This window comes from Ranitomeya variabilis, chromosome 8, assembly GCF_051348905.1.
Source record: "Ranitomeya variabilis isolate aRanVar5 chromosome 8, aRanVar5.hap1, whole genome shotgun sequence".
Classification (NCBI taxonomy): Eukaryota; Metazoa; Chordata; class Amphibia; order Anura; family Dendrobatidae; genus Ranitomeya; species Ranitomeya variabilis.
In genome coordinates this window covers 6,830,343-6,846,233 of record NC_135239.1, presented here as the reverse complement: position 1 = coordinate 6,846,233, position 15,891 = coordinate 6,830,343, and the positions used below count along the sequence as shown (strand labels likewise).

At 46.9% G+C, this 15,891-nt stretch overlaps 2 protein-coding genes across 6 annotated transcripts in view; one reads left to right on the top strand and one right to left on the bottom strand.

Annotated features, from left to right (window-relative positions):
• The window catches only part of RNF220 (ring finger protein 220), a 335,721-nt gene that overhangs the window by 31,624 nt on the left and 288,206 nt on the right, over positions 1 to 15,891 (bottom strand). For 4 of the 5 annotated variants that reach the window (XM_077277403.1, XM_077277405.1, XM_077277407.1 and 1 more), the window contains 2 exons: positions 10,143 to 10,264; positions 9,771 to 9,900 (listed from right to left, as the gene is read on the bottom strand). In XM_077277403.1, coding sequence (XP_077133518.1) covers positions 9,771 to 9,900; positions 10,143 to 10,264 — 252 coding nt within the window. The remainder of the gene's footprint in view (positions 1 to 9,770; positions 9,901 to 10,142; positions 10,265 to 15,891) is intronic. The other variant, XM_077277404.1, reaches the window with a different exon arrangement.
• LOC143788054 (uncharacterized) lies at positions 14,463 to 15,754 on the top strand. The gene is made up of 5 exons (XM_077277408.1): positions 14,463 to 14,718; positions 14,809 to 14,869; positions 14,945 to 15,028; positions 15,229 to 15,421; positions 15,581 to 15,754. The coding sequence occupies exons 2-5, from the start codon at positions 14,810 to 14,812 to the stop codon at positions 15,739 to 15,741; spliced, it is 498 nt and encodes a 165-aa protein (XP_077133523.1). The 5' UTR covers positions 14,463 to 14,718; position 14,809; the 3' UTR covers positions 15,742 to 15,754.

Sequence of the window (15,891 nt, the reverse complement as noted above, 5' to 3'; positions counted from 1 at the left end):
TATTATACCCCAGAGCTGCACTCACTATTCTGCTGGTGCAGTCACTGTGTACATACATTACATTACTGATCCTGAGTTACATCCTGTATTATACTCCAGAGCTGCACTCACTATTCTGCTGGTGCAGTCACTGTGTACATACATTACTGATCCTGAGTTACATCCTGTATTATACCCCAGAGCTGCACTCACTATTCTGCTGGTGCAGTCACTGTGTACATACATTACATTACTGATCCTGAGTTACCTCCTGTATTATACCCCAGAGCTGCACTCACTATTCTGCTGGTGCAGTCACTGTGTACATACATTATATTACTGATCCTGAGTTACATCCTGTATTATACCCCAGAGCTGCACGCACTATTCTGCTGGTGCAGTCACTATGTACATACATTACATTACTGATCCTGAGTTACCGCCTGTATTATACCCCAGAGCTGCACTCACTATTCTGCTGGTGCAGTCACTGTGTACATACATTACATTACTGATCCTGAGTTACATCCTGTATTATACCCCAGAGCTGCACTCACTATTCTGCTGGTGCAGTCACTATGTACATACATTACATTACTGATCCTGAGTTACCGCCTGTATTTTACTCCAGAGCTGCACTCACTATTCTGCTGGTGCAATCACTGTGTACATACATTACATTACTGATCCTGAGTTACCTCCTGTATTATACCCCAGAGCTGCACTCACTATTCTGCTGGTGCAGTCACTGTGTACATACATTACTGATCCTGAGTTACATCCTGTATTATACTCCAGAGCTGCACTCACTATTCTGCTGGTGCAGTCACTGTGTACATACATTACATTACTGATCCCGAGTTACATCCTGTATTATACTCCAGAGCTGCACTCACTATTCTGCTGGTGCAGTCACTGTGTACATACATTACATTACTGATCCTGAGTTACATCCTGTATTATACCCCAGAGCTGCACTCACTATTCTGCTGGTGCAGTCACTGTGTACATACATTACTGATCCTGAGTTACATCCTGTATTATACCCCAGAGCTGCACTCACTATTCTGCTGGTGCAGTCACTGTGTACATACATTACATTACTGATCCTGAGTTACATCCTGTATTATACTCCAGAGCTGCACTCACTATTCTGCTGGTGCAGTCACTGTGTACATACATTACTGGTGCAGAGTTACCGCCTGTATTACTTATTTTTTTGTGCAGAATGATCCTAACAATCGGGATATAATAATAGGGATAATGCTCCGCTCCCGTTCCATACAATGAGGCTGCGCTCGGCGCAGTGGATTCCGTTGTGTCCAGTCCATGTGCAGAGGTTCGATGGCTCCGCAGACACGGAGATGAATGTATTTGCCGCTTCTGTACAAGGTCCTGTGTAATGAATCATTTATTCATCCTGATAGAACAGACTTTACGATGAAGGACCCGAGAGCGAGCTGCACCTCTCCTGGGGGATCAGGAACCGGTGTGATAAGCCGGACCCTATGGCAGAATGGGAGCCAGCAAATCATTGGCCCAAAATGTTGTAGAATTTTCCAGGGTGCTGCCGGTGATGGTTCAGTCAATAGGGCATAAATGAGCGACCGCCACAGAAGGCCCCTGCCTCCCACACCACAAGACCCGCATAGTCAGGGTTCATGGACGCATCATCACCCGCATAGTCAGGGTCAGGGTTCATGGACGCATCATCACCCGCACAGTCAGGGTTCATGGAGGCATCATCACCCGCACAGTCGGGGTTCATGGACGCATCATCACCCGCACAATCGGGGTTCATGGACGCATCATCACTCGCATAGTCAGGGTTCATGGACGCATCATCACCCACATAGTCAGGGTTCATGGACGCATCATCACCCGCATAGTCAGGGTTCATGGACGCATCATCACCCGCACAGTCGGGGTTCATGGACGCATCATCACCCGAATAGTCAGGGTTCATGGACGCATCATCACCCGCACAGTCGGGGTTCATGGACGCATCATCACCCGCACAGTCAGGGTTCATGGACGCATCATCACCCGCATAGTCAGGGTTCATGGACGCATCATCACCCGCATAGTCTGGGTTCATGGACGCATCATCACCCGCATAGTCTGGGTTCATGGACGCATCATCACCCGCATAGTCAGGGTTCATGGACGCATCATCACCCGCATAGTCAGGGTTCATGGACGCATCATCACTCGCATAGTCAGGGTTCATGGACGCATCATCACCCGCACAGTCAGGGTTCATGGACGCATCATCACCCGCATAGTCTGGGTTCATGGACGCATCATCACCCGCATAGTCAGGGTTCATGGAGGCATCATCACCCGCATAGTCAGGGTTCATGGACGCATCATCACCCGCATAGTCAGGGTTCATGGACGCATCATCACCCGCATAGTCAGGGTTCATGGACGCATCATCACTCGCATAGTCAGGGTTCATGGACGCATCATCACCTGCACAGTCAGGGTTCATGGACGCATCATCACCTGCACAGTCAGGGTTCATGGAGGCATCATCACCTGCACAGTCAGGGTTCATGGACGCATCATCACCCGCATAGTCAGGGTTCATGGACGCATCATCACCCGCAGTCGGGGTTCATGGATGCATCATCACCCGCATAGTCAGGGTTCATGGACGCATCATCACCCGCAGTCGGGGTTCATGGACGCATCATCACCCGCAGTTGGGGGTTCATGGACACATCATCACCCGCATAGTCCGTGTTAATGGACGCATCATCACCCGCACAGTCAGGGTTCATGGACGCATCACCCGCATAGCCAGGGTTCATGGACGCATCAGTAATTTCAACCGTCTAGCTAATATTTTCACCACCATGTTAATATGCGACTACAGCAGGGAAGTTGGTCTACAAGAATCACAGTCTGAGGTCCTTTCAGGTTGGGGAATAATTAATATTGAAACCCTCATTGAGGTCAGCAAAATGGAGGTCTCGTAGCCATGGTCAAAGCCGAAGGAGGACTGGGGCCAAAAACTCTGCATAGGTCTTATTCCATCCTGTATTATACTCCACAGCTGTGCTCACTGTTCTGCAAGCTTCAGAGCTGAACTCTCCCAACATTCCCTGGATCAGGACACACAGACCCTGGTAGGAGGGTCCTCGGCTCTTCCGCAGACTTGCACATATGACAGCAGCAGACTAGCAGCTCGTGCAGGCAGAGGTGCGGCCGGGGCTCGGTCGCTGGCGGGCTGTGCAGAGAGCGCTGCTGCCTGGTTAATGTGGGCGCTGGGCTGGTATCAGGGGTAACGCAGTCATCTCGCCTGCCTGGTTCACAGGGCTGCAGATCCTTTCCATTACAGCGGGCAGTCCTTAGGGAAATTCTCTTCCCTCGCAGCTCGTGTTCCAGACCCGTCACTGCTGGCAGCTTTTATACACATTTGCAGCTCTTTAATTAAAAGTCACAGAGCTGCACGGCCAATCAGCCCAGAGATGGGTGGATAACAACCTGCCAGGCTTATTTAGAAAGCAGGAAGGGGAGATTACTGGGGAGAGGCTGCAAAATTAATCAGCGCCGAGTGCGGGAGGAGGGCGCCGGGGCCTCGCCATGAGATCTGTGTCTATTACCTGTCCAGTAATTACTCTTATAATATCCACAATATGATATATAAGTCCGTGCACAACTATTATACAGAGCTGGCACCGACCACCCGCTGGCACCGACCACCCGCTGGCACCGAGGGCTGATCCCGCCACAGGTAAAGGAAGTTACATGTGAATGGCCGGATGATCCAAAGGGGTGAGAAAAGCAGCGCAGACCCACAGTGTAGTGTCACGGGGCACAAAGTCACTGCTGCAGAACCTCTTAGGCTACTTTCACACATCAGGTTTTTGGCATCAGGCACAATCCGGCGAATTTTCAAAAAAACAAAACAAAAAAAAACCGGATCCGTTTTTTATCATAGAGTTGTATTAGCGCCAGATTGTGCCTGATGTCCCAACGTTTCATCCGTTTTTTGCCAAAATTGCCGGTGGCCATGGAAAATGTCCAGAGTCCGGCCTCCATCTGCGCATGCCCTGTTCTCTCTCTTTTTACTATTGATGCTGCCTATGCAGCATCAATAGTAAAAAGATATAATGTAAAAAATAATAAAAAAATCGTGATATTCTCACCTTCCGGCGTCCCCCGCAGCCTTCCCGCTCTTCGTGATGCTCCAGGTCCCAGTAATGCATCGCGGCAATGACGTGCGGTCTCACGAGATGCTACATCATCACAGGTCATTGCTGCGATGCATTACTGGGATCGGGAGCATCGCGACCATTGCGAGGAGCGGGAAGACTGCAGGGGATGCTGGAAGGTCAGAATATCACGATTTTTTATTTTTATTTTACATTATATCTTAATCCTGGATCCGGAAGAAAAGCTGATCTGGCGCAATCAGTTTTTACACTAATTGCACCGGATCCAGCAATCCGTCCCGCCGCCGGATTATGCGTGATGGTGCGGGACAGATGTCTGAAAGTAGCCTTATTACGATTGAGCATTGATTGACACATGGCAGCTGCAGTGTGAAATATTAAGTGTCTCAGGGACTTCAGCTACTGCAGAACTTCTTTGGGAAGAAGGTAATTGCAATAGTTGTCCCTTTTTCAGGAGGTGCTGCTGGAGCTGAAAACTGTAACCCCCATGATGACCGGCGATTTTCCGTGTTTTCCTCCCCGGCTTCTCCGGGACCGTCTGAGACCTGTAACACTTGTCTCTCTGCGGACGGAGCTGGATGAGGCTTGTTCTTTCATTACCGCTTATTCTCAGAAGTGAAGCGATCGGCATTTTACTGGATTTGTTTTGCATTTAATGCACAATATAAATAATTGTACACATTGATAGACTGGACTTTCACAGACTGTAGCAAATATGGTTAAGCTGTTTTTATTTTAAACCGAAAAACTTTTATTGCTTTGAATGATTTAGTCTCCAGGGGACTGAACCTGCAGTTGTCTGATCCCTTGGGCTATGCTCACACGTTGCTTTTTTTCTGCATCTTTTTTTCCGCAAAAAAAAAAAAGTTGCAGACAAAAAGCCGGTTTTGCTTACTTTTGGCTGTTTTTCTTGCTGCGTTTTTCAGGATCTTAAAGTTCAGTTTTGCTTCCAGCACAAAAGAATGAACAATGCAAAGTATCTGGCCCCTAATGCAAGACATATGTGGCACCAGAAGACATTTTTTGGAACAAAGGGAAAATAGATCAAATAATTTAGTGGAAAAAGATATCCATGTCTGACAAAATAGTGACTATTCTGAACAAAAACATTCATGAAAAAAATACACAATTGCAAATGTAAAAACAGCAGGGGGAGTTGAATTGGTCGGAAATAGTTTACCAAGACATTTTGTAGGTGCGGCACGGTTTACTTTTATACATTGGGGTCAGCCATTGAGTTGGTCAGGTATTGTTCAATTTCACACCTTGGTCGGCCAATGTATACTTTACACATATCACTAATTTAATTAACTGTACTAATATCACAGCCATTCTCAGGTGAGGACACCAAGACACTGTGGTTTAAACTTGGGAAAATCACACACACACACACACACACACACACACACACACACACACACACACACACACACACACACACACACACACACACACACACACACACTAAAATGGGTTTCACATCCTGCAGTACCTCATATGTTTCACTAAAAAGCAGCAAAAACTGATAGCAACGTGTTTGCTCTTGCCCACTGATTTCTATCAGGGCTGTGGAGTCCGAATAAAAAAGGACCGACTCCTATCCATGTAACACATTGGGTGCAGTAGTACAATGCAGGATGTGCTGCAAATGTTTCCATAAGAATTTGGATAAGTTATAAAATGTCCTATAAAGGTCTTTTCCTGGTACTGTAAAAAAAAAAGCTTTTAATTTGCATAAAAAAAAAAAATCAGCAAAAATGCAATGTATGAATACAGTCGTATATGAAGTCCTGCTGGAGTATCGGCATCACTGGTGGACGGACTATACCTGCAATGTCATCATGGGGCCCAATAGATGTACAAACTGGAAACCAGCCCTTTAAATAGTGTTCCCCTAAGTAGGAGACATTATATATTATATGACACACATAATACTAATCTAACCCTCAGTGCTGTGGGGTCATTTTTGCTTCTTCGTGGGAAGTGGTGCGTGGCCGCTGCAGACAATCACTGACATCTATGAGGCCAGTGATTGGCTGTCATCCGCGGCCCGCCATCAGAGGACGGCCCTATAAAACCTCCTCCTTCTGTGGCCTTCACTGGTGACCAGTAATGTTCCTGTTATCTGCGGAGGAATGAGGGGGTGTCAGACATTTTCGGTCACTGGGGCCGACATCTTCCTGGGTTTTGTGGATCGCTTCACCCACAGTAAAGTAGGTCTTGCATTGTTTTTCCTAAAAACCCCACAGGACAGGACCTGACGTCGCTTTACTATAGCCAAGGTCCAAGTTTCTAGGAAATGTGAAGTTCCCGGTTTCTGACACTTTACTGGGAGATTTTTTTTTTGTCCCCCTTTAATTCAAATTAAATGTGAGCGGATTTTGTACACGACTCCCCTAAATTGGTGTTTGGCCAGAAGTCCGTGTGGAAGGTGGATGATGAGCGAGCGGGGCCGGCGGTGGCACGCACGTCTGATCCGATGTGACACGGCCTCCTCAATAGAGAGGACGACCGGGGGTGCACTGTCAGTGTCAGGGCGGATTAGGCTCCGTGTCCCGTTACTGGCATAACCTGAAACCAGCTGTGTACAAGATGGAGCGCAAAGGTCACGTGGGCCCACAACCGATCGGCAGCCCCGTGTACCCGGACTCCTTCCTCCAGACAGAACCCCCATAGTAAGCAGCCAGGAACCCCGATGGGGGCGCCACAGACAGCACTGGCTCCTGGGCTTCATGGCTCTCTACAATGTGACTGGACAGCTTCCTGACGCTGGCGTTATCACTCCCTTTAACCACTCTTGGCAGGCAATCTAATTTCCCCTGAAAAGGTCATCGCCATTTAAACTGCCTTTCAATCACATTAAGCACGCTGCTTGCTTGTGCTCAGAGGCAGGAGGATGCCGTGAGATCAATAGACGGACATACTGCTCAATCCGGCCCTCGCATCCTCCACCCATCGCTGCTGCAGCCGACAACAACTGCCCAAAAAAGAATTACAACTGGACGCACGGTACAGACAGATGGCAGCAATGACCACGGGGCCACAACATCAGGAGAATGACTCAGTATGGAAAAAAAGGCCAAAAGAAGTACGTTTCTGCTCCGCAGCACTTATGGAACTACAAGGCCCAGCATAACACAACAAATCTCTGACAGCGACACCAGCCAGAGCAGCTCCTGCCCCTAACTGACTCTGTGAGCAACAAAGGGTTAAAAGAGAGTGTGTTCAGTGAAGCCTCATCAACATGACAGTCCGGCTCCGGCACGCACCCGCCGCCCAGGCCTCAGTGTGTTCTCCGCATTGATCCGCATGGTAGATGTCGCTCTGGATTCCTCGCTTTTGGCCGCGATAAGCCATTTAAGAGAGGACGACCGCGTCCACATGATATTATTGGTCTCAGATCCATTCTGCAGCAGAAACAACAAACAAAGCTCTTAACTCAAAGGCTGCGCTCCCGCATCAATCAGGACCTGGCCGGCTATTGTCGCAGGAAGGGGCGATGTGCTGCCGAGACCTGAGGACCGCATTGTTTATGGGGAGCGGGCGAGGAGCAAACTGCTGCGCCATTCAAACCAAAGAAGGAAAATCTTTTGTTACAGACACAAAAAAACAAAACCATTATGTCTGCAAACAGCACATGAAGATGAAGGCGGCGTGTGATCTGGAGATGAGCGGATGGATTCCCAGGACTCTGGGCTGGTGGCCCTGGATGGGAGCCCCGTGGCCCTGGATGGGAGCCCCGTGGCCCTGGATGGGAGCCCCGTGGCCAGTCTCCTACCTTCGGGCATCCTCTTCATTAGCTAGCCTGGTGCGATGTCGTGTATGCGCCACACCACAACCGTGACATCATGCCAGACCGGATAATGAAAGAGCAGCCGGGGGTGCGGCAGAAAGGAGGCAGCAAGTAGCGCTGCCGTCCAGCCGCCATGGCAGACTGACCACGTGACCAGGGTCCTGCGGTATTACTCGCTGACCTCTACGATCCAGCAGCGCAGAACGAACCGTCACACTGCAGCTTGTAGAGACGTGAACACAAGCCACGGACACTTCCAAAGGTATCGCTCTAGAACGTGCACCTCAAGATCTATGGGGTCAATAGTACTGCAGTCCATTCCCAATGGTTAGCCATAAGCTGGCACACGGCCTTCACTCAAAATGGTAGAGCAGACAAACGCACATCCTTGTCAGATAAACAGGCTATAGGGAATATTTACCTGCTGACCTCGTGAGCTGTGTGTACACGACAAACATAGGAATTTCGGGAGCGCTGCAGTGATCACCTTTATGGGATCGTTTGTAGAATAATGTATAAAGGAACAAAAGCCGGAGTGTCTTAGCTCTTCTCAAAATGTATTACTGAGAGCCAAACTCGCAGACACACATCTTATGTTCTATGATCCACTATTAGCACATGAGCATGCTCAGACAACACCTTACCCGAGCACGCTGGAGATCGTCTATTAGCAAACGAGTGTGCTCAGACAACACCTTACCTGAGCACGCCGGAGATCGTCTATTAGCACATGAGCGTGCTCAGACAACACCTTACCTGAGCACGCCGGAGATCCTCTATTAGCACACAAGCGTGCTCAGACAACACCTTACCCGAGCACGCCGGAGATCCTCTATTAGCACACGAGCGTGCTCAGACAACACCTTATCTGAGCACGCCGGAGATCCTCTATTAGCACACAAGCGTGCTCAGACAACACCTTACCCGAGCACGCCGGAGATCCTCTATTAGCACACGAGCGTGCTCAGACAACACCTTACCCGAGCACGCCGGAAATCGTCTATTAGCACACGAGCGTGCTCAGACAACACCTTACCCGAGCACGCCGGAGATCCTCTATTAGCACACGAGCGTGCTCAGACAACACCTTACCTGAGCACGCCGGAGATCCTCTATTAGCACACGAGCGTGCTCAGACAACACCTTATCTGAGCACGCCGGAGATCCTCTATTAGCACACGAGCGTGCTCAGACAACACCTTACCTGAGCACGCCGGAGATCCTCTATTAGCACATGAGCGTGCTCAGACAACACCTTATCTGAGCACGCCGGAGATCCTCTATTAGCACATGAGCGTGCTCAGACAACAACTTACCGGAGCACATTCGCTCATCACTATTCTTTTTCTTAAATTGTCTTACTCCTCTTGTTTTAAGCCTGATGATTTATTTTATGATTGAAAACGTGATGTCGATCTAACACTGAAGTTTATACCTATGAATAAGTATACAGCCAAGTTTGTATTGGAATCACAGGATGGGAAGCAGCCGGAGAGCTCCAGCCTTTATTCCTGTATACTTGCTTCATTTACAATCAGCATCATTGCTCCACAAAGTAGAGAAGAAAAACATGTGCCACTGTCGCAGTGAACATGGAGTACACCACAAACAGCAGGATGCCCTCGGACGTGGACATTGCTTTTACTGAATGCAGGTTTATTTTTAAACGTCAATGCAACTCAATGTGACCGACGCCTGCAGACCCCACCAGCAGCTCACTGCCCCCAAATAAGTCACCAAAACAAAGATTTGCTCTGACATTTTCCTGTGTATTTGCGCTGGTGAAGGTAGGAGGATCATGGTGCCTTACATACCGCGGAATCCCCCTTCTAGGAGAGTGGTGGCCCGAATCCTCTTCTGTCCGCACCACTCGTACTCATCAAACCGATGTCCGTTCTCATGCTCAATGTCTACAGAGTCATCCTCGTTCATGCAGGTCTCCCTCTGTAGTGATGAAGGAAATGGATCAGTGAGAAAAGAAGAACACTAAATACAGCACAAGTACCCTATAAAGCTGGAAGAGGAGAGGATGAGAACATCGGCTGCACTACATAGAGATAGAATGAGTCCACACAAGAGGCCTGAGAGCAGAGGGGAGCAGAGCGGCCTGCACAGGCCGAGAGTCAGAAAGTAGAGGAGACAGACAGAAGATAGCGGGGGCTACAAAGGCCTCGCGGTTCCTCTACCTTAGACAGACACAGTTCCACATGTCTACTCATCTCCTCCTCGGATCCAGACAATGGCCGACTGCAGAGCGGACATACCTGTCCCTCATCTTGCTTTCGCCGTTTCATCTTTCCAATCCGGGCTGGCGGAGCAGAAGACAAAGAAAGAAACAAGTTCCCATTAGTGCAATGATCACATGACAGAAGTCTGACACTCGGAGATTAATACACAGCATCACGCACACAGCGCCATGCACGCAGCCTCACGCACGCAGTGCCATGCACGCAGCCTCACGCACGCAGCCCCACGCACGCAGCCCCACGCACGCAGCCCCACGCACGCAGCCCCACGCACGCAGCCTCGGTCCGAGTCTTTATGTAGACATCATTACTGAAGTAAAAATTATAGATTTATTTCCTATTATCGCAGAATAGATTTTTTGAAACATTCTCAAAGGCATCAAATTGTGGCCCTGCTAGTAAACATGGGGGAAACAAACTAGGGTAAAATGAAAAAGAAAACAATAGGTCTGATAGGATTCTTGTTTTCTTGTAAAATCTGGGGTCACGAATTACGTCAGCAGAAAATGCAAAGAAAGAAAATGTGACCGAAAGGCATCAGGTAAAGTTTTGCAATACTCCGCTGCATACCGCTTCTACTGATGCAATACTCCGCTGCATACCGCTTCTACTGATGCAATACTCCGCTGCATACCGCTTATACTGATGCAATACTCCGCTGCATACCGCTTCTACTGATGCAATACTCCGCTGCATACCGCTTCTACTGATGCAATACTCCGCTGCATACCGCTTATACTGATGCAATACTCCGCTGCATACCGCATATACTGATGCAATGCTCCGCTGCATACTGCTTAGACAGATACATATGACAGCAGAGCCGAGAGTTTGCAATGCAAACCATGAAATCCGCTCTGTGGTGCACAGCGCGCTCCGCCACCTTTCAGCAGAATAATCGGAGTGCTAAAACCCCCATATATTTACAGAGACTACCTGTAGAGAATATGCACTGAAAACCAAACCCATGTGAACACTGCCTAAATGTCTGCAGAAATTTCAGAAAATAACTGGTAAGATGATCTCCCGAGTCGCCGTCTCGCTCTTCAGGGGGACAATCACTTACGAGGCCAGCAAGTGACGGCATAATGCCACTAATTAATCTCGATAGGTGAAATCATTTCTAATTAGTTCACAAATCCCTCAGTCTTGGTCTCCTGTCGTCTTCCAAACATTTCCTACCTTCTTCCACTAATCAGAAGTGAAGAATCGAGAATCCTACTTGTCGGAGTTGGGGACAGAACAGATTTCAGCTGCGTTGGGGAATGTGTCTGCTCCATATGAAATAGCAGCACTGATCTTTTGTTATTATTCAGACCTCATGGCTGCAGGTGAAGAGTTGAGCCGTCATAATGTGAACATTACTTGAAGAAAGGTCTTAACATCATTAAGGTGTAAACTTCAGGGTGGAACAGCTGCGACCGATCTTTTACTACCAGGAGAGGAAAGCAATTAGAACACGGACTGAAAGGTCAACACATTTCTCGTCTCGACCTCTCGGCGGCAGCGATGGATTATCGCCAATGCTTTATAGGCGCCGAGAGCTGGGAGATGCTGCTGAACGTGGCGGACAGGATGCCATCACCGAGGACGATCATGTCCCAGTGGTCGTCCACTCCTTTTGCGGTTCTCGGACTGTCCTGGCATCTGGACTTGACCCCATCACCCCAGGACGCAGTGCTTTACCCGCAGTGCTTGGGGAGAAGTCATCCTTTACACTCACATCTATAGCTTCACCAGCGCAGCGATGGCACAGATTGCTTAGGCCCCTCTCACACATCAGTTTTTTGCTGTCAGGCCCATTCCGGAGAATTTTAAAAAAAAAACCAAAAAAACGGATTTGATGGATCCATTTTTCTTTTTAACCTGGGGAGAGAGTTTGGACTTTCTGTTTGAGAGCGAGAAGAATGCAAAATGCATGATTTGTGTAAAAAAAAAAAAAAAAAAAAAAAAAGAATTCAGTCGCCGGATTCCATCATTTTAGCTCACGTTTCGTACATTTATCGACGGATCCATCGCTGGACGTTTTTTCGCCAGAGAGTGGGGTATGAATATACAGGGCCTTCTCACAAAATTAGAATATCATCAAAAAGTGAATTTATTTCAGTTCTTCAATACAAAAAGTGAAACTCATATTATATAGTCATTACACACACAGTGATCTATTTCACGTGTTTATTTCTGTTAATGTTGATGATTATGGCTTACAGCCAACGAAAGCCCAAAAGTCATTAACTCAGTAAGTTAGAATAATTAACAAAAAACACCTGTAAAGGCTCCTAAGTGTTTATAAAGGTCCCTTAGTCTGTTTCAGTAGCTCCACAATGATGGAGCGGACTGCTGCTGGAGTCATTGCTTCACCACACACAGACGTCTCCAGGACATGGGCTACAAGTGTCACATTCCTTGTGTCAGCCACTCATGACCAATAGACAACGCCAGAAGCGTCTTACCTGGGCCAAGGAGAAAAGAACCGGACGGTTGTCAGTGGTCCAAGGTGTTGTTTTCGGGTGAAAGTAAATTTTGATTTGAATTGGAAATCAAAGTCCTGAATCTGGAGGAAGAGTGGAGAGGCCACAATCCAAGCTGCTGGAGGTCTAGTGTGAAGTCTCCACCATCAGTGATGGTTTGGGGGGCCATGTCATCTGCTGGTGTAGGTCCACTGTGTTTTATCAACACCAAAGTCAGCGCAGCCGTCTACCAGGACATTTTAGAGCACTTCATGCTTCCCTCTGCCGACAAGCTTTTTGGAGATGGAAATGTCGTTCTCCAGCAGGACTTGGCCCCTGTCCACACTGCCAAAAGTACCAATACCTGGTGTAAAAACAACAGTATCACTGGGCTTGATTGGCAGCAAACTCGCCTGACATTAACCCCACAGAGAATCTATGGAGTATTGTCAAGAGGAAGATGAGACACCAGACCCAAAATGCAGACGAGCTGAAGACTGCTATCAAAGCAACCTGGGCTTCCATAACCCCTCAGCAGCGCCACAGGCTGATCGCCTCCGTGCCACGATGCAGTAATTGGTGCAAAAGGAGCCAGACCAAGTATTGAGGGCATTTACTGAACATACATTTCAGTAGGACGACATTTGGGATTTTATAATCATTTTGGGTTTTCATTGGCTGTAAGCCATAATCATCAACATTAACATAAATACAGAAATAGATCACTCTGTGTGTAATGACTCTATAGAATATGAGTTTCACTTTTTGACGATATTCTAATGATATATATATAGATATATATATATATATAGATATATATATATATATATACATACATATATATATATATACATATATATATATATATATATATATATATATATATATATAACGCCAACATATTCCGCAGCGCTTTACAGTTTGCACACATTATCACTGCTGTGCCCGATGGGGCTCACAATATAGATCCCCTATCAGTATGTCCTTCGAATTTGGGAAGAAACTGGAGAACCTGGAGGAAACCCACACAAACACGGAGAGAACATAAACTCCCTGCAGATGTCGTCCTTGGTGGGATATCCACTGAGCCACCTAATTGTAGCGAGAAGCACTTGTATATACACAGACCTGCATACATCACCATATAACGGCCAAGGAGAGATATATAGAGATATATATATATATATATATATATATATATATATATATATAAAGTTTAAAATTTTTATCTTCATTAGTTAATTTTTTAGTTTTCCTAAGGTTTTGAAAAAGCCTGAATTTTGGGCTTGTATGATGATATTACATTTTTTTTAAAATCATATTTTGGGCTAGAATTAAGATAAAGAGATGGGAAAGGCATCATTTTGTCCAGAATTGCACAGGCATCAATCTGATATGTCACAAGACTATGTTTGTTAATATTTTGTTTATGAGGAGTCAAATCAACTAAATTATTTTTTTTAAATATACATGTAACAATGTTTTTTATTATTAGGTCACTAGAAATGTCCTTTTTCAAGGTTTTAAAAACAACAGTACAGTAGTTAAACCATGAAGCTATAAAATAAAAGAATATGAACTAAGGCCGCTTTCACATTTGCGGTTGTGTCCGCAGCGTTTCTTCCGCAAATATCTGCATGCGTTGTGTATTCCTATCTTTAACATTATCGACGCATGCGTTTTTCTATGTTCGCGTTTTGCCGCGTTTGACGACGCATGCGTCGTCTAGCCGTCTGCGTCTTGGCGCGGAAATGCAACATGTAGTAATTTTTAGAGGCGTCATTTTGCCGCCTGGAAATGTATGCGGCTGATTGCGCAAGGTTTGCGCCCAAAAAACGCATTGTAGTCTATGTAAACGCATGCGTTTTTCAGTACATGCGTTTGCTTGCGTTTGCCGACGCATGCGTCTCAATTGAGAAAAACATGTCTAGACACTGATAAGCCACCCCCCACATACAAGGTGATAAAGGGAGGTAGTGGACATTTGCAGGTCACTAGTCAGCAGACTGCCTTGCAGACGAGACGCCCCACAGCCCCTTGGAGCAGCAAACAAGCCTCAGAACTATGTGAGTATATCCTATCCAATGCCTTTCTTTTCTATAATCTGTGTCTATGTGCCCTAATTTCTGTCATTCCTTTCTTTCTGCACACATCAGAATGTCTTCTTCTTCTGATGAGGAAACGCCTGGGCCTGCACAAGGGGAACATGTCAGCGAAGTGAGTATTCACCTCCTCAGATTGTATTCACTGTCACATCTACACATATGACAATGTATATTTTCCCTTTTTCAGACCACTTCTTCTACAGCGGAAGAGACTGGGCAGGAGACTGGGCAGGAGCAGCGTAGTCACGGCCGGGCAAGACGGCGGCATCGTGTAAGTATAGCTGGCTGAATGTGTATTGTATCCTCACTTTATAATTCTTGAATCTTCATTTCTTTCTACTTCTCTCTTTCTTTCCCTTTTGCTTCAGCACCAGTGTTTTTTTTACTTCAATATTCATGCCATTCCTCTGATTCTGTTTTCTGTCTTCCGTATGTGAACGCCTCCTATATTAATGTACTTTTTGTTGTTAGGTTCCAGAGGAGGATGAGGACCTAATTGAGAATGAACACCTCATCTCCCTGGTTCACGAGCGAGTCGCATTGTGGGACACCCGGGATCCACTGCACGCCAACAATGTGACGATCCGGAGGCTTTGGAATGAGGTGGCCGCAGCGTTGTGGGATGGCTGGGCCAATGCCCCGGCTCGGGTCCGTTCTGCATTTGGTAAGTATCGCAATGCAGTGTGATGTAGTCAATACCTTGGCCATGCTCACACAACTGTGTATGATGTCAGAAAGTCATTACTTTTTCACAGCACATACAGTTGTGTGACCATGGTCAAAAGACCATTGTCCTAACTATTATGTTTTGTTTTGCCAACAGTGTCAAAAGTGAAAACACGTTGGAGATCGATGAAGGACCGCTTCAACAAGGACCTGCGCCAAGAGAGCCGGCTTCCAAGTGGTTCTGCAGCAAGGATACGCAAATACAAGTACCACCGCATCCTTGCGTTTTTGAGACCGGTCCTTGCACGAAGAACGTAAGTATATTGGTTAAAAAAAAAGTGGTGTATAATGCAATTTTTTGGGGGTCATTATTTCAAATCAGTATTTGTAATCCAAAACCTTGAGTGATTGATAGATGCAGCAGTGGGGTACGTGTTCTTTGAATACTTTCCCTCACATAGTTCCTCT

Bases quoted from the DNA above. Each gene is read 5' to 3' on its own strand.
- LOC143788054 (XM_077277408.1), top strand. From the start codon at position 14,810: ATGTCTTCTTCTTCTGATGAGGAAACGCCTGGGCCTGCACAAGGGGAA. The intron at 15,029-15,228 runs GTAAGTATAGCT...TTTTGTTGTTAG, and splicing joins GGGCAAGACGGCGGCATCGT to GTTCCAGAGGAGGATGAGGA. The intron at 15,422-15,580 runs GTAAGTATCGCA...TTTTGCCAACAG, and splicing joins TCGGGTCCGTTCTGCATTTG to TGTCAAAAGTGAAAACACGT.